Genomic DNA, 26,169 nt, shown 5'->3' with positions numbered 1-26,169 from the left:
ATGCCGCATAATCATGACAAGAAAAGCAAATATTATTTATTTAAAATTTTGAACAACTTTGCTTTTATAAAGTTCTTCATAAAACCACTCCTGAAGGGAGTTAATAAATGGCCACTTTTATCACTTGCTTTGCAAAGGTCACGAAAATTCAGCCTAAAATAAATCATACATAGAGAGGTTTTAAGAAGGACTTCATTAAAGCAAAGTTGTTCAAAATTTAAAATAAATAATATTTGCTTTTCTTGTCATGATTATGCGGCAACTCCTAGCAGGTGAAAATTGAACTTGAAATTTTCAAATCTAATTTTCTCAAAAAGCCCCCGCTGAAATATTTTGGTTTTACCTGGAATCATCATGGTTTTATGTCTATTTTCACCATACATAGGTCCCAGGGCTCGGCACTTACTTTTGTCTTGATTCAATTCTAGCCCACAGTGGCCTACTTATGGCTACGCCCCTAGCCTCTAGGGGCATCGCCCTATGAGGTAAGATAAAGAATTTGTTATAAAAAATAGGCACTACTACAGCTTCCTAGCGCTACAGCCTACCTAAATAAAAAAATAAGGGGTTGGCAGATTTTTGGGGGTGTCTCACCCCCTAAGAAAATAGCCTACAACCACCACATGACCAGTAGGTATATTCGCTGAAGAGTAGAATCCGATCGGTTCAGTGGTTCCGAGTTCTTAAGGGACAGACAGGCGGACGGACAGACATCAAGCAACTCTGTATTATAGATAGAAAGTAAAACAAACTAGGTTAGTTGTATAATGGGATTATTGCATATGAATATCACGAATCTGACATAGCAACAGTTGGAACTATTTGCACATAAACGATGCTATTAATAGCAGAACCTAATCAGAACCTAACTGAACGCTATTATTTCTGGCTAAAGAAAACAGTCTTTACTCTAAGCTGGTATACCGTAAAATATTGAAGAAAAGCAATAAAATTTTGTTATATTTTCTATTACGCACTGATTACTATGATATTAATTATTTATTATCAACTCATTAATACTGTAGCAAGGTGTTATCAGTTACAAGTAAAAATAACAAGGATGATAACATCCTAGGGTCACATGTTTACCGCAGAACCCAAACACTATATTAAAGTAATAGGATATGCGACGGTAAGCCAATCAAAAGAGTTGGTTTCCTGTTACATTCCTGAATAACACCCTTCGAATTAAATAAAAATATCCTGAAGACAACCCAGGACCTATGTAAGACCTTCCTAAAAATTTAAACTTAATCGAATCAGTAGTTGAGGAGATTTTAATAGGCTAATACCCTAATAATTACAAGAGGTCTTGATCATGCACGTAATGCGTGGACCCACCATTTTCAGCACAACCCATGAGTTTATTTCAGATGAATGTTCTCGGAAATAGGAAATTAAAGAATCCTACAAAGTTTCACAATAGTCAGATGATTAATACATGCCCTAGACTCTCTAAAAACCTCAACATCATAAAGGAATTAGACATTAGGTCAACAACAAAAAAAACATTTATTGTAAATACATAAACATTAGATACATTCCAAAAAAAGATACATTATTTAAGAATTAGACAATTATTATCACTGGTTTAAGCTAGTATTTTTATCAGGAATATAGAGATGCACCGTCAAAGGAGAAAAAAGTAAGTTGTAATTTAATCATTTTGGACAGTATTTCAATAGTTTGTTGAAACTTTATTCTTTATACAGTAAACCCTTCTAAACAAATACTTACAAATTTTTATTTCATTTCTGCTCAAATTAGAAATAATCCATTTTAAAAACATTATATAGAAAATTGTTCATAAATTACTGTGACAACCAATCCCTATATCCCTGGTGCTACATATAATTGGCAGAATGATTATTACTTTACAAAATACAATTAAACCTGGAATATACTGGTGTAAATAACAATCAAAATTCAATCAATGACAAAAAAATACAATTATCAATTTACATTTTTAATACTTTGTAATTTATATTAGACATAAAATTTCTTTTATTTGTATTACATTACTAAATAGTGGCGGTTTTATAAATGCTTAACTTTTAACATTAAAAAACATTATTTTGAAACAAAGCCCAAGAAGAGTATGAGGTAGATAACTTGTTATTACATCACATTTTTGTTTTAAATTCACTGGGTGTTTTAAGCTCTAGTTTTTAATTCATTCCTGATATTTGATTAGCAAAGAGAGGCTTGGAAGATTTATTTAGCATTTAATTTACAATCCTTTCATCTGATTAATAAATATTGATAATGTGCAGATTCATCTTGAACACCTGATTTAAATTTTCAGAGTTTAGTTCTTACAGCTGCACCAAACTAAATTTAAAAAGCAAAGATTTACTACAATTAGGGTCGGATTATTGTTAACTTAGGCATGTTAGACTCATCCTATTTATGCAAGTACGCTAGTCAATTATAAATTTTTTTCATAGATATTTCATCATAAATTTTCTATGTTATGTTATCAGATGCGCCGACATACATCCGTATAATAGTAAGTCTAAAAACGTTCTTAAAACTATATAAATATTCTGTTAGGTATCTAAGCCATTGAACTAGAATTTTTGTTTGTGGTCACTTTATATATCTTAAATTTCTCCGTCTGACTTTTGAGGCTTCGCTTTTATGAATGTTGTCATCCATAGTTTAAAGTTGCAGTTATAACAATATTCATTCCTGTGACGATTTATCTTTGAGTGGTATTGCTAGTTGCCATGTGTCCTTTATAAGGGTCTTGGTGGAATTGCAAACTAAAATCAAACCATAATACATATCCCATGTGCTTATTAAAATTCAATGCTGTTTAAAGAACATTAACAACTTATTTAAACATTAAAGAAGGTAAATAAAAAGGGCAGTCCCACCTACGTATTCATAGTATGGGGTAGTAAAAGAAAATATTAAGCGTTTTTCCTTTTTTTAGTCGAGTTCCTTTGTATATTAGGTTTGATTAGTTTTTAACATGAATTTTAGGAGATTTTATATATGGTTCTGGTAGATTTTCTCAAAAATTTTTTTTGGGAGATTTGGCTACCGCATCCGATTTAGTGATACTTTTTTAGGAACCCATTTGGTTTGTTATATAAAATATGTTAGGTATGTATGTATGATTTCCTTGACGTGTCAATAGGTGCAGAATGTGGAGGAAGCAGGGCGGGATGGATACACGGGGTTACTCCAGCCTTAAATATTATTTCAATTAAATTGGAAATACAAGAAATAAACTAAACAATGGATGAACAGAGCAGCAGATATATGGATCCATTTCAGTGAAACTTCTTAAAGGTCCAGGAAAGGGTTTTTGAGGAAAGGTAAATTTTGGGAAGGTATACAAACTTATCTAACCCTAATCTAACCAACAATCTCACTGTATTCAATCCAAATATCTAACCCAATAAAATATCTGCCCATAACTTTTCATCTTAGATATCTTAATCATCTAATCTATCTATTAATTAAAGAAACCTTACAAAATTGTTCAATCGGATATCTAAACATTCTTCATGGGACAACAAAATATTCCATTCATTCATCTATCAATCCATCTATTCATCTATCTATCATTCTATCTATCCATCTATCTATCAATCTATCTATCCATCTAACCTGGGGAAGTGTAACATCTCTGGTTAATTCATCCAACTCTCTATCCATCCTGAGTGTCAACATAATGTGCCTGGGTGTTATTCTAACACGTTGCTCCTTCCTAAAAAATGTATATTACAATGCTTTCCCTCAAAGTGGCAATTAAGCATAGAACGCTCTCAAGGGATGGCCCAGCCCAATACTGGTTTTTTTGCGGGCAGTTTTAGGCCACCTTTTATATAACCTCTTTTGGGCAGTTTTGGGAACTTTCTTAAAGCTAATTTTAAAGCAAATGGTGTAAAAAAAAAAAGATGTGCCAAAAACTCCATTTTATGCGCCCAAAAGTAAAACCATTCTGGGCAATTAGACCGCCAAAAATCAAATCTAGAGGCAGATAGTTTAGCCATGACCCTCCCCCTTAGTTTTTAAATGAATAGACACCTATGGTGTCCTAACTATGTGGAGCTACCCAGTACAACCTAGCTTTAAATAATAATCAAACAAAAAAACCTTCCTTCCCTGTTTTTTTTCAAAATAAGGATTGGGGAGTTCAGTGCTCTACTAGGCACTTTGAGAGAAACCTACACCATTGCCAATTAAATAAGGATAATTAAATCGAATTATAGCAATGTCAAGAAATATGAAACAATTTATTTCAGTGTTCTGGAGCCGGAGCCGGGAGCAGCAACATTTTTGGTGGAGCCGGATCCGGAGCCGTATTTTTCGTTAAAAACGGCTCCGGCTCCGGATTAGCTAAAAATGATTTTTTAAAGTAATATTATAATTTGGCAACGGTCTATTTCCATATAATAAACTGAAAAACTATTGTTACTTAACAAATAGACACACATCCTTCTACTTTTATATAGCTTTAATCAAATAAAAGCAAAATATTTTATATTATTTATTTTATTTTATCAAATTCAATAATGAAAAAAATTGATATATAATAATTTTCAGGTAGGAGCCGGAGCCGGAGCTGGAGCCGGAGCCGCATCAAAATTATACGGCTCCGACACCCTGATTTATTTACTTAATTGCCATTTTCTCAGGGAGGGAGGTAAAAAAAAACATTAATTTACAAGCTTTGCGCTTTCCCCTAATCTTTTTCCTATTAATAAACTTAAATAGAAGATTGGTATGAAATATAAGGGGGTCATTTTTTACTCGTATTTTCCGTTAAGAGTTATGTGTTATTGTTTAGTCAATTGTCCTTAATAAGTCAAACTGTTCCTAATTATGACCTTTTCATAATGATATATATCCATTTGGTCTTAATTAAGAACAGTTTGACTTATAAAGTGAATGACTAAACGGTAACGCACAAATTTACGAAAATTACATGCCCCCCTTTATTGAACATTTTCCAATTCTTTTATGGCTGCGTTTTCTAGTCTGATTGATTATAAATATTGTTATGATTCTTGATTACAAATATTGTTATGATTCTAGTTACTAGTACACAATTTTGTCAATGTATATAATTTTATAGTTTGTACTATTCAGTCAACGTAATTGAAATAATTACAATTATTGTTTATAAATGCGTCAACAAAACAAATTTAACGAAAATGAAGATAATTAAAAATTAATGTTCGTGTGGTATCCGCCGAGGATAAATGGCAGACACCGGAGTTCAATTAGATTACGGCAGTGTGACAGACGTGGACACCTTACTATAGAGAAGCTACGCTTCTCTAGCTTTCACTAGATAATGATCAACATCTATTTTCAGTTGTCACTTTATTGAAGGGTTAAGATATACTAAAGCTATATACAACAAACATTAACTACAATGGATAGGAATAAATAATCATAACATAAAAGCATTGTAATACATATACAATAGTCAGTTTGGGCAATCATGAGTCCCCATCCCTGGAAAGGGTGGGGGGAATTAAGAATACAGTTAACCATAATATAAATACATATGGATTAGGAATAAAGATAGTTAAAGATAAATCATACAGTAAAACATAGGTAATTGCAATGGTTAGGTAGATGGCTATCCCTGTCTGGGGCAGGCAGGATAGCCCATGGAGCAACACAATAGGTAGATAAGCATAGAGGGGTTGAGTGGTAGGTCTGGGTACTAAAGAGGGAAGGTTTGATGATTACTTGTGACAACAACAGTCTGTGTGGGGGTGATCCTATCAGGTGAGGGCAGGTTTAGATCCTTTATCCTCAGGGTTGAGGTGGTGCTGATAACTTGGTGGTTGAAGGGGAAGGTTCCGGTGCTTAAGATGGGAGAGGGAGGGGTAACACCCCCTCCCTCCATTTGCAGGACAACTGAGGGATGAAACCAGTACCGTTATCTGACATATTTTCAGGTGGCTTTATAATTGTAGGACAACAGGATTTAGCTAGGTGCGTAGCATCACTATAATGTCTTGGTTTCTGCATGGTCCAGAGCTGCCGCATACCACAACTCTCCCCTCGGAAGGCTGGAGGGGTTGTCTGCACCGCCAGACTTCCGACAGTGGTTGCGGCCTTCAGTTTGTTGTCCTTGTGGAATGGGTCCGCCAGGATACCAGTTGCTGGATGGTGGTGGACTCCAGCCCTCCCCAGGTCTAACGGAATCGGCTATATCTGCTGGAATAGCTGGTCCTGTTGGATATTCTGGCCGTTGGATGTGTACCTCTGAGGCCACCCTGGCAACCTCCAGGAGTGGCACAGCACATGAGGGGGCTTGGACCAACAGCCGCCTGGTATACACCTCTTCAGGTTTCTCCACTGGGCTGGTGGTCTCCATCGTGTTGGTCACCTTGCTGCTGGCAGGCTGGCTACTGGATGCAGGCGCAGTTTCTTCGCCCTCGGGGCTGGTCAGGTTCATTCGGCTTCCAGGGTCTCTGTCAACGCGGGCAGGTGGTGGTTGCCATACTGTAGGAGCGTTGCCTCCTTCAGGCTCATTCTGGACATTGGCAGGGTGGTGCATGGCAGTCCGACCTGCGGGGTAGGGAAAGGTAACAGTCCATCCTTTATGCCGGAGGCTGTCTTGGATCTGCAAGGGTGGCTCCGCTCTAGTTGGCTGGGAGACAGGCCCATCCACGGCCACTGCTGCTGGTAGACTGGAGGCACAAGGCTCCGGATTTCCTCCCCTAGCCTGAAGGGGTCCAGGCACATTGTCTCCATCTTGGGTAGACATAATTGTTGGGGATCCTCTACTTCTATGGGTAGGCTCGGCACTTGGCACATCTAGTGGTGTTACTCCCCAGGCAGCGGTCAAAGCTTCTTCAGTTTGGCTGGTAATGGCTGATATCCTGGCTCCTGGGGCAGATGCAGGGGGCGCAGGCAAGTTTGGCCCAGCCCAAACTTCCTGGTAAACCAGTGCAATACAATTACCTTGGCTTGGTTGAGGGAGGTAGACAGCTGGATGCAGTTGAGGGTGAGGGACAGCTGGACCCTCCCTGCTGGCTGGGGGCTCTGGCTGACTGGGGATGACGGGTGTCACCCCTTCCTCTGGGGCTGCGGGCTCATTCCGGGGTCCAGGTATCTCGGTGGCGGCGACGGTTGTCGCCCCAGGCACCAGTGTGGGGGCGCTGGATAGCACCCCCCAGTCTTCACAGGGGTCCAGGTCTCTCGGTGGCGGCGACGGTTGTCGCCCCAGGCACCAGCGTGGGGCGCTGGATAGCACCCCCCAGTCTTCACAGGTGGCGGCGACGGTTGTCGCCCCAGACATCAGCTTGGTGGTGCAGGGAAGCACCTCTTGTTCCTTCCAGGTGGCGACGCCGGTTGGCGTTCCATACATCGACTCAGACTCGCTGGGTAGCGCCCCTCGGCTCTTGCTGGGGGCGACAGGGGTTACGGACACCGGTCCCCTGTGATTGAGGCTGAGGTCCAGGCCAACCCGGTTGGGTTCAGCCGCTCCTCCCAGCACGTTGATCCTGGCCACTATGGTCCCAATCTGAGACACAGACTCCTGGGTAGCCGCGGCCCCAGCGGCGGCAGCTAATTGGGGTGACGGCTGGGCATCTCCCTCCAGGTGGACCTGGGTGGCAGACTGGTTGCATGCAGGTTGTTGGGCGGCCTAGTGTTTCTTCATTGCTTGGTCCCAACCGGTTCTACACTTGACGGCTGTGTGGCCGTTGAAGCGGCAGCGCCCCTTCGTCCAGCTGGGTCCCATCAGGCCGGCTTCCCCAGGGTGTATCAACCTGCCAGGTCTCTCCTCCTCCAGTTGGGGCACCAGCTGACAAACAGGGTCTCCCCTACTAGGGGTCAGGCGGTGCTGGGCTGCTTGTGGTGGCCCCTTGGTTACATTCAGCCTCCTCCCCATACACACAGGTTCCTTCCATCCAACAGCGGCTCTCCTCCCCTGGGTGGCGAGGCCAGCCTCGGCCTTAGCTTCTGCAGGTGCTTCTCCACATGAGGGATCCTCCCTCTGGGTATGCCAGGTAGTTGGTAGCAAAGGCCGTTGATGGTGCCAGTCGGAAAGGGGGCTATGAGCTCTGGGGGGTACCTGTGGCCAGTGTGTGGACAGGTACCCACTGGTGGACCAGCAAGGCCCAGAAGATGCCATACTGATGGTAGCCTGGACTGTATTCCGGACTGTCAGCAGACTGTTGGTAGCCACCTGAGTTGGGCCAGAGTTGCCAGCTGGTATTGCGTCCCTGCCAGGCTCCGTCAGCTGCTGGTGGGGAGCCCCTGCGGTGGTTCTGGTTTTGGCAGGTGGTGGCCTTCTTATTGACTCCCCTAGTTTGAGCTCTGCATCCTGGTGGGCCTCCATCTTCAGCAGCATGGAGGAACTTGGCTGGGACATGTGCAGTGGTTCAACAAAGTAGCGGCATCTGGTCTTGGAGTGTGGGGGGACAGCCTCACTGCTGCGGGTCAACCCTGCTCCCTCCGTGCTGGGTAAAGTCTTCCACTGCGGCAGGTCACCAGTCCCCATCCTTAGGCCGGTCCCCAGTCGTTCCATGCCTGGGGGCTCCCAGGGAGGCTTGGGTGGCGGCTCCCCCACCCCCAGGTACGCGTCGGGCATCTGGGTGAAGGGCCTGTTCCCCTGGGACAGCTCCCCATCCTCCAGATTGGGGAGGCCAGTGCCAGGGAGGACCTTTCCACCCCAGAAACAGGTGGTACTGGCCCTAGGGCTGGGCCCCTTTGGAGTCTCAGTTCTGGTAATAGTGTCCATCTTGGGGCTGGCCACTAAGTTTCTGAAGCTTGTCACCTTCTCATTAGGCTCAGTTGCATCGTTCAACACCCCCAGGGGGACACCTACAGGTTCAGCAATCCCCAGTCCAGTATTGCTATTTCTCGTACGTTGAGCACCAACTGAACAGGAGCTGTGCAGCGGACATTCAGTCATCCTTCCAGACAAGGGCATCTCAGGGACCAGGGGTCTGTGACCTGGCATGTGTTTGATGTTCACTGTACTCAACACAGTAGGCCAAAGTAATAACAGGAGCAGTATCTTGTAGATATAGGAGCAGAGTAGAGTAGCCGCACCGCAAGGAGGTTCGAGCCGGCTCACCCCTAGTATAAATACTATAGCTGTGTAATTAGGGTGGTAGTCCACGTAGCCGTAGGCTCGGTCCTCCTGGCTCAAGAGTTTCTGTGGCTGGCGCGCCCCCATGATAAGTAGCAGGGGGTTGGTCTGTTTGTGCCAGCGTCTTGTTTAACTGTTGAGCCTGAGTTGTTCTCCTTTCCAGTATAGCTCTTGATTTCTGTGGTAACCAGCGGATCTTAGCTTAAAGGTAACAGGGAATATGTTAGGTATCCCCAGATGTCTCTAGGAGCGTATCCGCTAGTAGATATATGGATAGGTAGGCTATCTATATATATACATGGCTACACGCCCATATATATATATATACGTGTATAGGAATATCCCCAGAGCTAGCTAGCTTTTCCTCCTTGCTCCAAAAAAATCACGCTTCCTCTGTATATAGTTCACAACTATGAAGGTCGATGGTCCAGGTACACACCACCACTGCCCAGTGTGGGGCAGCAAGTCAGGCTATGTCCACAGGGTGGGCGTACTTTCGTTCAGTTACCATATCAGTTTCCAGTGTTGTTTGGTGAGGTTAGTATTCACTTACTTGTACCCATGGTACAAAAAAAACAACCTTATTTATCACTTGGGTATTTATATATACATATATTTGCTTCACTAACCATTCAGCTTTGAAGTAGGGTTGGCAGGCTAGGAAGATGTTGAGGGTCTGAGCGGGTTTAAGGAACTGGTTTAGTTTTCCTTATCACACTGTAGACAGGGAGGGAGGAGCTTGCAAGTTTTTCTCCTAAAAAAATATCTATGATGTATGCTATAGAATGGCCCCTCTCCTGTGTGGGTGTGTGTGTGTGTGTGTGTGCGTGGAATCTCCTGTCCTTGTAACGCGCGTCCGCGCCGTCAAATCCGCGCACACGGGGAAAACGCGCTCTCACCCCTCAACTCGCTCTCTCATTGGTCCGCTTCGTCCGTTGGATTTATGATATTTTCCGCACTCTGTTGCGCTATCCGTGAATGGCGCTCTGTGTGTCCGATCGCTAGCCCCACACTACAGACGGACTTAGTCTAGTGTGGGTAGGAAGGGGGAAGCGCGTGAGGGGACGGGGGTAACTCCGTCCGTTCCCCCTGTGAGGGAGGGGGGTAACTGTGTGCTGGTGTAATAGGGCCTTTTCTTCTTAATCCTAGGTTTATCTATTATATCACCCTGATTGTATTTGCCTTCAATGGAGAGGGGCCCCTCCCCTTCCCTTGGAATAAGGGGTGTATTGTTGTTGTTGTGATGTGGGCTTGAGATTGTTTTGATTGTATATCAGGGTCTTTATTATGTTACATCTAGCTTCTATTTCTGTCCTTATCACAATTGCATAACAGATTTGTTTACCAACTCTGTTCTATTTTTAGCTGTTATCACAATACACAATAATCCAAGCCTGTTCTATTCTTAGATTTATCACAACACAACAATTTGTTTGCCAAGCTTTGCTCATAAATCTATTGTTTGGCCATCACACTAGGGTGGTAATCCCTGAAAATGTGATATAATATCTGTTTTCTAGATGGGTGGCTGCATTGTAGCCTCTCAGGATACTCGGGGTTGACGTAGTTTTTCTCTGTTCTGGTGCACTACACTCGTATGTTAGCTCGCAGCTTGCAGCTATGTGGCATGTTTCAGCCTATCGGCGGCAGGGAATGTCCCGTCCTGCTAGCGCCGCTTGCAGCTATGTGGCGTGTTTCAGCCTATCGGCGGCAGGGAATTTCCCGTCCTGCTAGCGCCGCTTATCCAAATCCAGCTGATGGCGGCAGGGAATGTCCCGTCCTGCTAGCGCCACTGGTTCGGATCCTGCTATCTCTTGCAGTAAAATTGGCCTATTTTCAGCCGTTTACACTTATTTGGCTTGTTTCAGCCGGTCCGCAGGCCTGTTTCAGCCCTTTTGGCGCTCAATTCTCCGTTAGATATCAGCGCTGCTCGCGGTTATTCATCAAATTTCGCTGTCTCGCTTCCACAACTGCCGGATGCAGAGTTAAACTTTGCTGTCCAGGGTGGGTAATTCAGGTTGCTTGCGTCAGTTTTGCCAGATTCACTGCTGGGAGTACCTTAGCCTCAGATGCGCGTCTGCTCTACACTTGTGGTTCGCCGTAATCTCACACAGCTGTCACCAAAGTTGTGGTATCCGCCGAGGATAAATGGCAGACACCGGAGTTCAATTAGATTACGGCAGTGTGACAGACGTGGACACCTTACTATAGAGAAGCTACGCTTCTCTAGCTTTCACTAGATAATGATCAACATCTATTTTCAGTTGTCACTTTATTGAAGGGTTAAGATATACTAAAGCTATATACAACAAACATTAACTACAATGGATAGGAATAAATAATCATAACATAAAAGCATTGTAATACATATACAATAGTCAGTTTGGGCAATCATGAGTCCCCATCCCTGGAAAGGGTGGGGGGAATTAAGAATACAGTTAACCATAATATAAATACATATGGATTAGGAATAAAGATAGTTAAAGATAAATCATACAGTAAAACATAGGTAATTGCAATGGTTAGGTAGATGGCTATCCCTGTCTGGGGCAGGCAGGATAGCCCATGGAGCAACACAATAGGTAGATAAGCATAGAGGGGTTGAGTGGTAGGTCTGGGTACTAAAGAGGGAAGGTTTGATGATTACTTGTGACAACAACAGTCTGTGTGGGGGTGATCCTATCAGGTGAGGGCAGGTTTAGATCCTTTATCCTCAGGGTTGAGGTGGTGCTGATAACTTGGTGGTTGAAGGGGAAGGTTCCGGTGCTTAAGATGGGAGAGGGAGGGGTAACACCCCCTCCCTCCATTTGCAGGACAACTGAGGGATGAAACCAGTACCGTTATCTGACATATTTTCAGGTGGCTTTATAATTGTAGGACAACAGGATTTAGCTAGGTGCGTAGCATCACTATAATGTCTTGGTTTCTGCATGGTCCAGAGCTGCCGCATACCACATTCGTACAGGGGTGTATATGATATTTTTTCATTTTACTCGTCTAACTTGATTACAAGCAGAGAAAATCAGTCAAAAACAGTCAAACTAAAAGTAGATGACTGATGGATATTTTATATCATAGAATAGCTTCGCTACTAATAATGTCAGAAACACAAATCATTTTGGCCATTATACAAATAATAGGAAATACTGATGAAACAATAAATTTTGATGTAATGGTTTTCATAATAAATCTTAAGCCAACAAAATAAACTAATTATCGGGGTATCATAATTTAAAATTAAAAAATCTGTAAGTAACGAAGCACAAAAAAACATGGATGGACAAACAGACAAAGTGATTTAAATTGCAGAAGTTGAGCGGTCTTAGAAAAAAAATTGGAAGAAAATCACGAAACTATAAAATATTTTAGTCAATTAATGAACGACAGCAAAAAATGTAAAAACTAGATGCACTCAGAACATGGGAAATGAAATCTTCAATGAAAATTTCAGATCAGCTGGCTTTCTTCAATAGACTGACTAATGCCTGGACTACTTTGACGGACAAAATAAATTATATAGTAGCGCTGCTACTAATATTAACCACAACCATTAGCTTCCATAAGAAAATGGAAGTGGAGGGGGGTGTGACACTTTTTGAAACTAAAACAAAAAGTCAAAGGAACTCTACTAAAAAAGAGCTACAACACTAATATTTTGCATGGCAGTCACTTTAGTAAAATGTGGAACTTTAATGAAGCGGCGGCGTTTCCTTATAGTTGCATTTGACACTTTTTTTATAATGACATGTTTGAAATATTACAAGTGTCAAGCGAAAGTATAAAGAAAATTTAAATAAAAAGAAGTTTGTCTCAGATGACTCGAAAATGTCTATTTTAGCACAAAAATATTTCGGCGGAAAACGGCGATTTTCGGCAAGAGCGGCGGTTCTTCCGCCGTTTCTCCACAGTTCCACATTGTACTTCTTTCAAGCAACTGCCATGGCAAATTTCAGTGCTGTGACTTTTTTTAGTTGGATTCCTTTGAATTTTAGTTTTGATTCCAAAAAGTGTCACACGCGCCTCCCCCCTTTAATATGCAGCTATGCTTCCTAGTTTTCATTTTTGCATTTTGTTTCCTCGTATTAAAACATGCAAATTTCTATACTTTTTGTTATTTCCTTCCTGCAGTGTATATTAAATTCATAATAAACAAGGATTTCAACAGCAGTAGAGGCTAAGCCCAACAAATCAGGACAATTATGAATTTTATACTGCATATCTAATATGTAAAGGGGGGGGGGGGGGGGGCGAAAGTGACACTTTTTGAAACCAAAACTAAAAGTCAAAGGAACTCAACTAAAAAAAGAGTTACAGGTCTGACATTTTGCATAGCAGTTGCTTTATAGGGGTACAATATGGAACTGTGAAGAAACGGCGTGGCAACCGCCGAAAACCGCCGAGAAAATGCAAAAAAATTTCGGCGGGAAACGGCGGTTTTCGGCGGTTCCGCCGCCGTTTCTTCACAGTTCCATATTTTACCCATATAAAGCAACTGCCATGCAAAATCTCAGACCTGTAACTCTTTTTTTAGTTGAGTTCCTTTGTTGACTTTTAGTTTTGGTTTCTAAAAGTGCCACTTTCGCCCCCCCCCCTTTGGATTTATTATTACTTGATCTTAAACCAGTTACCTAATTATGTACTCTAATAAAGTGAAACTTGTAGTAAGCTAAAATAACGAAATCCATCATCCAACCCCTTTTTATTCATCCCCTCCCCTCCTCAAAACAGGGGTGTATATTCTGCACAAGATTTTTTTTCCCAGGCTACAAATTTACCCCCCCCCCTAGTTTTTTCTCACCTAGTAGGGGGGGAAATGGAAAAATAATTTAAAGAACTCTATATTTTATTTATTTTATCCCTCCTACCACACATTTATTTAGTTTTTTTCACCAAGGGGGGGAGGGAAATGGAAAAAATGTTTTCAGTTTTAATTTTTAAATTTTTTCCCCTCCAATCACTTATTTTTATCCCCCCCCCCCCCCTGAGCAGGGTCAATTTCGAAATTATACACTCTGCCTCAAGATGAACGAACTGACCAATAAATTATGTGCATGTTAGCAACCTAAACTTTAATAAATAACAACTTATGTATATTCTATATCCATTCGTGCTTAAACTAACGATAAGACGGACACCTAATTAAAGAAAATCTTGGCTTTTAAATAAAATGCATTAACAAATATTAAAATTTTGAAATTTTTTTTTCAAAATGTGACATTTACCTTTAAAACCTTTTGCACCAACCAATTTTAAATAAATATTAAATATGAAAATTTACGTTTTAAATCAAACATATATTGAGATAATGCATATAAGCTAAGAGGAAAAATCAAATGGTATACCTAACATAATAAAACCAAATGCATTTTTAGAAAATAGTAAAAAACGAATGACAAAATAAATTAGTTGCTAAGCTTAGAAATGGCCAAAAAAACGGTCAGACATAATAAATTCAATATTAGAAGTTTCAGAAGCTTATTTCATACATAAGCTAATAATATTTGTTTGGCGAATTCGGAATCCGTTTGGCGTTTATTAATAGCGGATTCGGATTCGTAATTGGTAGGCTAAAATTAGCATCTTGAGTTATATCTTGTAACTACCCTATTTATTTTGAAGGCAAAGACTACATAATATCTTTTAAAATCTGGTTCAATTCTGGGAAGTAAATTATAGAGAACACCAAGAACATTAATTTTTAGGACATATGTAGCATTTAAATTTTTAAATAGAATCCGGAATCCGAATCTGGAATCCGCGGAGAATCCGCGGAGAATCCGCTTTTTATTTAGACGGAATTCTTGTAAGAATCTGAATCCGATCAAAAAATATGACGGTTTGCCCTATCTACAATTTACAGCAGTTTGATATAAACAACGCATTTGACACATAAACTAACTTGGTAAAGCTTCAGAAAAAAAAATTATTAATTAGATTGATCCAGAAGTAGGTATGAAATTTACTTTGTGAATATTTCAGAAAGTCCTAGAACAGTAATAGAGGAGGGGGCGGATGTGCCACTTTTTGAAACCAAAAGTAAAACGCGCATGATCTCAGCCCATAAAAGAGTTACAGCTCTAAAATTTGGCACAGCAGTTGCTTTTGTAGAGAACAATATGGAACTGTGAAGAAACGGCGGCGGAACTGCCGCTCCCGCCGAAAACCGCCGATTTCCCGCCGAATTTTTTTTTTGCCTTTTCTCGCCATAATAGATAATTTTCAATCATCTGAAATAAACTTTTTTTTTCATAAAAATTTTCCTTATATTTTCACTTGACACTTATAAGATTTTACACTTTTAAATATTTTAAAATATTGACATGTTTGAAATATTACAAGTGTCATGTGAAAATATAAGGGAATTTTTTTATGAAAAAAAAGTTTATCTCAGATGATTCAAAATTGTCTATTATGGCGAGAAAAGGCAAAAAAAACGGCGGGAAAACGGCGGTTTTCGGCGGGAGCGGCAGTTCCGCCGCCGTTTCTTCACAGTTCCATATTGTTCTCTACAAAAGCAACTGCTGTGCCAAATTTTAGAGCTGTAACTCTTTTATGGGCTGAGATCATGCGCGTTTTACTTTTGGTTTCAAAAAGTGGCACATCCGCCCCCTCCTCTATTACTGTTCTAGGACTTTCTGAAATATTCACAAAGTAAATTTCATACCTACTTCTGGATCAATCTAATTAATAATTTTTTTCACAGTTCCATATTGTTCTCCACAAAAGCAATTGCTGTGCCAAATTTTAGAGCTGTAACTCTTTTATGGGCTGAGATCATGCGTGTTTTACTTTTGGTTTCAAAAAGTGGCACATCCGCCCCCCCCCCCCCCTTTTAATTTTTACTCCAAAAAAATTCTATAACATGAATAAAACTAGGTTTATGCTCCAGAAAAAAACAGTCAGGAATTTATAGAACAAGGGTGAAACTTACTTGGCGAATGCTCCAGAAAGTTCTAGAACTTCGGCAACCAGGTATTCCAGAACAGCGGCCATATAGATACCAGCTTTAATCTGGATATGGTTGGCATACCTGAACATTATTGATATAGTAGAGTAGACAATTAAAAAGTTTTCCATTATGATCTCGCAAACTACTGGACCTAATGATTATCAAATATAAGGAAGTTTCATATTGTTCAGTGAATTGTTCATTTATATTGAAGGTAATCCCAGAAGCAAGGGCGCAGCCGAAAAAGTAAAAAAAAAAAAAAATGAACATATATGTTATTTTTTAACTGGCGGTTGCGTACTTTTTAAGGCCCAAAAAAAGGGGGGGATTTTAATGCAACCATCTCGTAATCAGTGAGCAAATGGCACTTAGAATTCGAATTTCCATCTGAAATTTTGCATGAGTAATCCTTGGTAGGTCTATTTTCCCTAAATCGAACAAAAAGTTGGAAAAGTAACGGCTAACGGCTGGCGGCTCAGCTGTTTTGTCATTTTTTTGATATCTATATTGCAAATTAGTCACAAAACCTCTCTCAACATAATACTCTTTTCTAATCCAAAACGCTATCAAACGGTTCTACACGGTAGCTGTTGGTGCTAGAAGTTTAAAAAATGGTTATTGCTATCATTTAACATGAATTAAACCAAAAATATGTTTAAAAAGTTGATTCCTACGTAATTGATGATGGATTTACTCTGAAAATAGGCTAAAAACGGCTGAACGGCTAAGCCGCTAGCCGTTACTTTTTCAACTTTTTGTTCGATTTAGGGAAAATAGACCTACCAAGGATTACTCATGCAAAAGTTCAGATCGAAATTCGAATTCTAAGTGTCATTTGCTCACTGATTACGAGATGGTTGCATTAAAAACCCCCCCCTTACGTATAAAAGGTTTAGCGTCTTTCATTCTTAACTTTTTAAACATAAATGAAAAAAACTGAAATCTAACTACCGAGAAAAAGAATTTACCTGGAAGGCACGATTTTTTTTTATATAATTGAAGCAAAGCACTTCAATTAAAACATATATGTATAAATTGAAGTGTTACAAAGTCTAGAGCTTTACTGCTGGACAGAAATACAAAACAGCAATCTGGTGATATTAGCAGAAAAAAAATAAACTTAGATATTATATAATTACAGAGAAGCTTTGCTCCTAATGAAAAGATCTTACAAACCTTCCCTTTCTTAACTTTGCCATGGTCCTTGATACTGGGAAACTTATTCCACTCTTTTTAGAATAAGAAACTCGATCTTTCTAAAATATAATGATAAAAATCAAACGAGGTACCTAGCATGATTTTTTTTTTACAGATTTTAAGAATTTTAGTCAGGTGTTAAAAGTTGTCTTTAAAGAAATTACTTAGTAGAGAGGATCTATATAGGTCTCTGGGATAGTTAGATTCAAGTTGTGGGTTATTTTTGATTTGATATGATGAATAAAAATACTTGATACTTTGAGAGTTTTTAGACAGCTTATTTTTCATCAAAAATTCATTCGAAGATTAACAGTATGAAAAGAGTTACCTTTTGTTTGTATCCCATGAGAACGGGGACTTGGTTGTGTCCCATGAGAGCGGGGCCTTGTTTATATCCCGTGTGTGCTGACGGACCTCCAACAAACAGCTGCCGCTTAGCTACTGGTGGTGTTTCATCAAGTGAACCCTAATAAAAGAAATTTGATTTTTAAAAGTATGTATTTTATTTAAAAAGATTACCTAGTGTATTTTCTAACACTCATTTAAGGGTCTAAATTAATATTGGTGCCTTTATATTTATAAATATTATTGTAAGAAACTAAAATAGAAACCTTAAGATTTACTTCACTTATAATAGACCACGCCAGGGTAAATATTAGGATATATAAGTTGAAAGGAATTTTAATGTTGGGGGGAGATTTGAAATCTGCATCAATTTTCAAGGATTTTTTTAAAAAATTCATTTTTTGTATAATTCTTTATCTAAAAGCGGAAATACAATTTAAGTTAATTAATTTTGACATCTGTGATTGGTGTATTGAAAACTATCTGCGCTCTGATTGGAGAAGCTTAAGTGTCGTACATCATTCACCAAATTAGAGCTCAGGTAAATTCAAAGCCACCTATCCTATTGGTCAAAATTAATTTACTTAAATTGTATTTCCGCTTTTAGATACGGAATTATACAAAAAAGAATTTTATAAAAAAAAATACTTAAAATTTGATGCAGATTTCAAATCTCCCCTTAACATTAAAATTCCTTCCAACTTATATATCCTAGTAAATATAGATAAGGGGTAAACCAGCTGTATAAAACAGTTCAAAAAAGGTTTTTCCTGTATTTCTTTGAATCCGCTAATATAGAAACACCCATACAAAAGTTAGGTACTATAATGATAAATTAGAGAATTTTCCCTCAAAAATAACTCATAAAAGAAGGGAGGCGGATGTGCCACTTTTTGAAACCAAAAGAAAAACGCGCATAATTTCAGCCCATATAAGAGTTAAAGCTATAAAATTCGACACAGCAATTGCTTTTGTAGAGAACAACATTGAGCTGTGAAGAAACGGCGACGGAACCGCCGTTTCCGCCGAATTTGTTTTGCCTTTTCTCGCAAAACAAATTTCTTGTTCTTTACAAAAGCAACTGATGTGCTGAATTTTAGAGCTGTAACTCTTTTATGGGCCGAGATCATACGCGTTTTACTTTTGGTTTCAAAAAGTGGCACATCCGCCTCCCCCCTTTATTCCTTTTTAGTACGCATAGGCCATCGGCCCATCGGGACCAAGAAATCTATAATTAATCTTATATTTTTCTTTATTTTACTATCCGCAGAAAACTGTATATAATACGATGCATTAATACAAATAATACTAACCTCCAGTGCTTGTTCCCTATTAGCCAGTACAGGTGGCTGGATGACTGCTGCTCTGTTGGGTTGCAGGTTTACTGGAAGGGTGGGGAAAGCCAGGGGTGTTGTCTGGGCCTTTCATCAGTATAATAATGAAAAATTTTATGATATAAAATTGAAAAGTTCTTTTAAATACTTATGAGATATCATATGCTTACAAGTGGCCTCTACAGTAAAATTGAAGAAAGAGAAATTGGCAGAAAAATTGCCCAAAACCATCGCAATGCTTAAATCAAAGTAAAAAATAAGATAAAAGCAACCATGGAAGCTTTTCTAGTCAATCAGTTGAGTTGTTAGCGAGATCTTTTTTGGACAAACAGAACGAATAAGTGGCAGTTTAAACGTCTTATCAGAATAATGTGCACTATGGAAAGGACGAAAACAGATAGGTAATACATCTGTTCTTCCATAAATTTACATAGTCTACCTAAGCAGAATTTTTGATAATCCCGTATTTAAAACCCTTTTAGATTTTTGGAACGCTAAAGACATTATCATTTTTTCCTGTTTAGCTGACAGAGTTTGATCCAATGCATTAGCAGCGGCTACATGTGAGCTGTAACTATCATTTCCACCTAAAAAAAAATATTTACGTGCTTTTTAATTAGTCTTCAATTCCGCATTTTATAACAACGTTCTAAGATTTATATTTCCAAAGACATAAAGCAAACAAACAACGCGATGTGATGTGATTAGACTAAAGCAAAATGGAAAGGTACTTTGTGCTGTTAAAATAATATACGGTTATGCTGAGTTGATATTGTATTTTAAGATGAGCTAGAATAGTCTCTGATCAAATTGAGTTTTGAAATCATCTCGTAATCAGTGAGCAAATGGCACTTAAAATTCGAATTTCCATCTAAAATTTTGCATGAGTAATCCTTGGTAGGTCTATTTTCCCTAAATCGAACAAAAAGTTGGAAAAGTAATGGCTAACCGCTGACGACTCAGCAGTTTTGCCATTTTTTGGATATCTATAGTACAAATTCTTCACGAAACCTATCTCCACCTTATTCTCGTTGCCACTCTAAAATGCTCTCAAACGTTTCTAGCCGGAAGCTGTTGGTACTAGAAGTTTCAAAAATGGTTATTGCTATTATTTAACATGAATTAAACCAAAAATATGTTTTAAATAATTGATTCCTACGTAATTGATGATGAATTTACCCTGAAAATAGGCAAAAAAATGGCTAAACAGCTGAGCCACCAGCCATTACTTTTCCACCAACTTTTTGTTCAATTTAGGGAAAATAGACCTACTAAGGATTACTCATGCAAAAGTTTAGATCAACATTCGAATTCTAAGTGCCATTTGATCACTGATTACAAGATGGTTGCATTAAACCCCCCCCCCCCCGCCTTTTTTTTGAATGAAAACAAGCTCCCTCCCTCCCCCACCACCAAATAACTTTATTAGTTACTCCATAACAAGTCAAGCTAATGGAAAGGGAGCAAAATTAAGTCTTTTAGTATTAAGATTCTTATTTAAAAAAAGAGAACGCCGAAATCCGCCAGCCACATGTTGCATGTTTCAACGATTGGTAGGATACTATAAATTTAGAAGAAACTTTTTTCATATAAAAGCTTTAGTTTGAAGTTATCGACCAAAAGCTACTCTAGTTCTCCAGATAGGGTGAAGTAAATATTATTATTCTGAGGTGCCATATCTTTGTACCTGAATATTGATCAGTTGGTGGCATCTGACAAGTCCTGTGTGATGGTGAGCTTGTGGGAGAATTGGCGGGGGTTTGACCTAAAATATGAAGAAGGGATAAGATTTCAAATCCATTTAGGAATAATATCCCCTTACCAACTAACTTCTGAATAAAAGTCCATATAGGAAATAAGATAAATTATCAGATTAATTGACGATCCAACCCCAAAATTCAGCGTATTTTTACAAATAAAAGTTAGATAAAAGGAGCAGGATGTCTATCTGAATGTAGCTTAAAATCTCGCTAACCGCTGAACCAATATAAATAACCTTCACAATGAAAGCTCTCTAAAGTTGCATAGAAGGTTTATAAATATTATGAATATGATTTCTGTCCCTCCCAACAAGAATTTATTAAAATTACTTGAATAGGTAATAAAACTGATGGTCGAAGCCAATTTAAAAAAAAAACTACATAATAGTTATTTCTCGCATCGTATTATAAACAGCTTTCCGCGGATATAGAATGTATAATTATAAGATTAAGACCAGTTTTTTTAACCCCGAGGTGCCGAAGGAACGGGCTAAAAAACTTGTTTTAATCTTATGATTAAAATAACAAGAAAAAATTTTCTCGTATTCATTCGAATCCGGTGGATAGGAACCGGTTCTCATCCATACAAAAAAAACTATGTCTAGCATCGTATTATATCCAGTTTTCTACGAATATAGAAATGTACATTCATAAGATTAAAACAAGTTTTTTTAGCCCATGCCTTCGGCATCTCGGGGCTAAAAAAACTAGTTTTTAATCTTATAATTGTACATTCTATATCCGCGGAAAGCCGTTTATAATACGATGAAAGAATAACTAGTACAGACCTGCTAGTGTATGATGAACTATTTTGGCGTCATAATTATTTACAGCATCCCTGTAAAAAAATTCAATCAAAATCATACATATATATCTTGTTATAATCGGACAGATAACCAAAAAATTAAAACTGTAAATAAAATAAAAGGTTTAGTGTTTAAGTTAAAGTATCATAATTAAATGTTTATTATATAACAGAAGTAAATTTTTAGTCTTTCCTTCGAGATCTCGACAACCAATGAACCAATTGAGTTCTCAATACATTGTAATCTTTACAACACAGGTCCCAGGATGGATTTAGGCTATTATTCTGCCCCCCCCCCTCCCTTGGAAGACAGAGGGGCGTGGCCCCTAGCATGATTATAAATAGTTTAGGTATGATGCCAATGGTAGGTGGTAATGTTTGAGGGGGAGATGGGGGATGGATTTTCTAAAAATTGTTTGAAGCATAAGGTTTAGATGCATTCGGTTACCATAGTATTTGAATTAAGTATAACAAGGAAAATCTAACCTTTGAACATGCATGTCAACCTTGAATCTTTTTGCTGCCGGTTCAGCAGCATTATCACCCGATGCACCGACGGTAGCAGATGTGTTACTGGCTGCAGTGTCATCAGCACTAGTACCAGAAGAGGTTGAAGCTTTATCACCCTAAATAAAATGACAGCAGAAATAAAAATCGCAGCAAAGTGTTAATATTTTTAATACCTATATAAAACAGAATGTTTAATTTGGTCTGTGTGGCTGCCTTTTGTTTGTACCAAAGGATCTTGCTAACCGCTGCATATACCTTCATAGTTATTCTTTGTGGTGAAAGAGTACTATCCACGAACAAGAGCAAGTGATTCTAAGCATCTTCCATAGTATTTTTTTAGTAAATATACTAGGTTTATGTTTAATATTTGCTTTATCAACTAAAAAGTTAGGTTTCACCATGGTTTTTTATGAAATTTTTTTTGAAATTTTAAGCATTATTTGGTGCAATATTATCGAATGTTTTGATGAGTTCAAACTGTTGTTTAAAAGCTTTGACACAAAAGTATATTATTGTGATTAAAAATGTATATTTAGAAAAAGGGTTGGTAACTTGGTACTTTGGCAATTTACAACATTTGATGGTTATTTTATTTTGTCCTTTGAACTCAACAACGCATTTGATGATATTGCTTTAAAAATTGATTTACATTTCAAAGTTTATTTCATATAAAACCATGGTGAAACCTAACTTTTTAATCGATAAAGCAAATATTAAACATAAACCTAGTATATTCACTAAAAATACTATGGGTCAATTCTGGAAGATGCTTAGAATCACTTTCTCTGGTTTGTGGATAGTCCTCTTTATATTTTTTTTTTCAGAAGTGAAGTTTAAAGTGGAGGTTTGACCTACACCTCCCACAATACTTAATTGCCCTTAGAGGCCTCAAGGGGCGAAGTCGCTAAATGAAAACAAAATGGATACACAATATTTGAATACAAATACGGTCAATATTGGAGATCCTCAGGTTATATTCGAGTATAACAACCTAACCAGAGAATATGGAAGACAATGCAAAAATAAATTTCCAAAATTCCAAGTTTTAAAATAAGGTATTATGCCACACACAAATCCCAAGATAAGTTGTATGTACAGTACATCTTTCATATCCTATGGGTACGGGCAGGTTTTAGTAATGTAAAATGACCCAATCCTAAGGTCTCCTTACCTGTTCAGTTGACCCATGAATAGATTCCATCTGTTCCATAATCTTATCTTCAACAGTAGCATCACCAGGGGTTACTTTAGCTTCTTTGAGAGTGTTATTTACAGAAGAAGCATTTTCAGATGGTTGGCCTTAAGAAAATTATGAATATTACTAAAGGATAGAAAGTATATACCTAATGACTAATGTGCTATAAGAAGAGACAGAAAAATTGGAAAAAATATTTTCAAAAATCCTTTTTGAATCTCTCAAAAAAAAATGTTTTCCTCATAAAAGTTGCAGAAATATGAACGAGAAATAAAAAAAAATGACTACGATTTTGGCGTTTGGCAGAATTGAGAATATCTAAATATTTTTTTAAACGATAGCAAACTATGCATAAAAAAATAAAATTAAAATTGTTCTAATTATGAATTTATCCCGGAGTAAAATTATTCTAATCTACCCATCCAACCCTCTCTTCTTTGTTCTAAAATATCTCAACAGAACAAAGAAAAAAAATCTTTACCTGACAAAGAAACTCCAAATACATGTTTGGTCGGATCAAAAGCGGTCATGTGACTGGAATATTTATTTTCTTTAGGGCATCCTTCATCTGCCTGAGTTTCCTCGGTTTTTCTCTTTTTAGGTGGCATTGCCTTAATGAGCGGTAGAAAATAATAAAAAATGCAATTCTAGTTAGTAGTAATTTTTTTGTAACCGCCGCTGAACGAACAGCTATAGGTCTCCTAAACAGCGAAGCTACTTACAGGATTTAAACTATTTTTGGGGAGGATACTTTCACTATCCATGGAGAAATCCCCCCTAAAAAAATCTCCACCACAACACCACAAAAGTGCCCCTAGAGGCCTCTAAGGGGGCGTATCCGCAAATAGTTTTATATTTAATTAAGTAAAAATCACGAAACCTTTGGTAAAAATAAAAAGTTTAATAAATATGTAGTTCTTTCAAAATGGGTCGACTTTAGGCTCCTAAAAGCCTCTAATGGCGTCGCCGCTAATATGCTACAAAGTACAATAAGGTTCTAAAAGTAATCCACTTTGTCTAAATAATAATACCTGAATATTTGGTATACTTTCTACTGCTTTAACACTCTCAAGGCTTGATCCAACTAAAAAAAATCTTTGAATATTAAAAACAAGATAAGATGTGTGTATGTCGGTAAGATCTCTCAAATTATATGAAAAAGCAGATGCAATTTTTTTAATTAAATAATCTTTATTGCAGTAAGACATAGAGCTTTTAATATAAACACTTCTTGACTTTCTGTGGTTGTATCAAATCTCCCTCATTTAAAAACTGTACTTAGTCAAAATTTCTTTAAAGATCAGAAAATTTTCATTTTTATGTTCTTTTGATATTATTAAAACCTTGGATAAAAACGGACATTTGAACTTTGGTGGCGATCAACTTGACTTTTTAATTTTTTTTTTAAATAAAAGTTGCAAAAAGCTAGTTACGGTTTGGTCTGACAGCCAACGTCATTTTATGATATTAAAACATGCCTGTTAATTAGGGGAATATACACAAAAAAAAGGTGGATATCGTAGATTAAAGCTTAGAGATAGTAAAAAATATGTTAAAGCAGCTAAAAATCAAGAAGTCTGGCTGCTGTCTTTGTTTTTTATTGTCAATCAAAGTAAAACACGCCCTCTTCATCTTGAACAGTCTCAGAGAAAATCTATGATTCCCAACTTACTGCCACATGGACGTATGGAAGGACATACTGACGGAACAATCCTATTAAAAGAGTATCTTTGCTACTAAAAATACCCACCAGGTGCATCAAATCCGCTCTGTTTTTCAATATGTTCAACAGCCGTCTTCACAAAACCGGTTTTAACCTCGTCAGATGATTTTGGTGTTTCGGGTTCATCTTCCTCCATCATACCAATGCCTGGAATGATGTTCAAACAATATCATATGAAGAATAGTTTATCTTTCATTTTCCTATCTATAAGAATGTTATAATTTCCATTTGATAATATGAAGTATGAACCGAACTACTCTCCCCCCTTCCCCTGGATTGAACAAAAGCACATCTGCTCGTCGTCGAGGAGGTAATGTGTTCTAAACCGCATCATAACTAAAGACAATGAAAAAGGGTTCCTACTGCTGCTATTAAGATGCGCGACATAGAGTAGTTAGATGGAATGCATTGGCAAAAAAGGGACAATTAGGACTTCCTGACAAAAGTCGTGCAAACAAAGAGTTGGTTGTCTTTACCTAATACCTGGGGGACACAAGTAAATATTTTTTTAAACATCTACAGGACACCTCATATATAAGCCGAGTTCTAACTATGTAGGCCACTCCTGCACATTACCTAAACTTAATTAAACTTTATTTCTTCAAAAGTTGAGAGCACATTCCTGAATCCAAATGATTAAGTTGACTTGGAGTATCTTTTGCTTCGTCAGTTGAAGGAGCTTCCATGTTGTCATCCTCAGAGGTTGCCATTGGTTGTGTAAGGTTTGTATGAGGATCATCATCAACCTCATGGTCATTTGTGCTGGCAACCAGTTCTTTTTACAAGTAAACCATCAAAACCTTTATTTTGTAAACTTTTGGGGAAGGGGGAATGAAATTCAAATAGGTTATTTTAACTTCAGACGATAGATGCTTGTCCTTAACACAACAATTCATGAAATAAACTATTTGAAACAATAATAAGAATAAAAAAGTTTAGAGAATTTTAATTCAAAAAGATAAAAAGCCTATTATCACATGTTTTTAAATGAATTATCGAAAAAACTTAAAATCTTTATACTAAAGTAACAGGATGTCTGTGTGTTTGTCTGTGTTTCTCTGTGTGTGTTTGTATGTTTGTGTGTTTGTACCGAAGGATCTGGCTTACCGCTGAACCGATCGGGTTCTCCTTAACAGGGTAGCTTCTTATAAGTCCCGGGAAGGTTTATAACTATTTTGGGGGAGGTTACCACCACCATCTCAGGAGAAATCGCCCATAGAAAAAAATTACCCCTCCCGAAAAAGAGACTTGAACGAAACATAAACCAACTAT

General features: G+C 38.1%; 1 protein-coding gene across 1 annotated transcript; it reads right to left on the bottom strand.

Annotated features, from left to right (window-relative positions):
• Positions 1-1,493: 1,493 nt before the first annotated feature.
• On the bottom strand, positions 1,494-25,696 carry LOC145303947 (uncharacterized). Its single transcript, XM_080145618.1, has 18 exons — positions 25,523-25,696; positions 24,925-25,047; positions 24,206-24,258; positions 23,656-23,785; positions 23,151-23,278; positions 21,956-22,095; positions 21,453-21,502; positions 20,592-20,669; positions 19,423-19,491; positions 18,884-18,993; positions 17,554-17,691; positions 17,205-17,284; positions 16,011-16,109; positions 3,622-3,721; positions 3,132-3,197; positions 2,695-2,767; positions 1,825-2,248; positions 1,494-1,596 (listed from the first exon to the last, which is right to left on the bottom strand). The coding sequence occupies exons 1-16, from the start codon at positions 25,605-25,607 to the stop codon at positions 2,702-2,704; spliced, it is 1,515 nt and encodes a 504-aa protein (XP_080001744.1). The 5' UTR covers positions 25,608-25,696; the 3' UTR covers positions 1,494-1,596; positions 1,825-2,248; positions 2,695-2,701.
• Between the last annotated feature and the right edge of the window lie 473 nt (positions 25,697-26,169).

This window comes from Acartia tonsa, chromosome 13 (genome assembly GCF_053477335.1).
Source record: "Acartia tonsa isolate MP-2025a chromosome 13, ASM5347733v1, whole genome shotgun sequence".
NCBI lineage: Eukaryota > Metazoa > Arthropoda > Copepoda > Calanoida > Acartiidae > Acartia > Acartia tonsa.
This window is presented reverse-complemented; position numbering and strand designations above follow the sequence as displayed.

Coding starts and splice junctions, on each gene's coding strand:
- LOC145303947 (XM_080145618.1), bottom strand. CDS start 25,607: ATGGCAACCTCTGAGGATGACAACATGGAAGCTCCTTCAACTGACGAA. Junction 20,670..21,452: donor AGTTCATCATACACTAGCAG/GTCTGTACTAGT, acceptor TTCATATTTTAG/GTCAAACCCCCGCCAATTCT. Junction 18,994..19,422: donor TCAAACTCTGTCAGCTAAAC/AGGAAAAAATGA, acceptor TATACTGATGAA/AGGCCCAGACAACACCCCTG.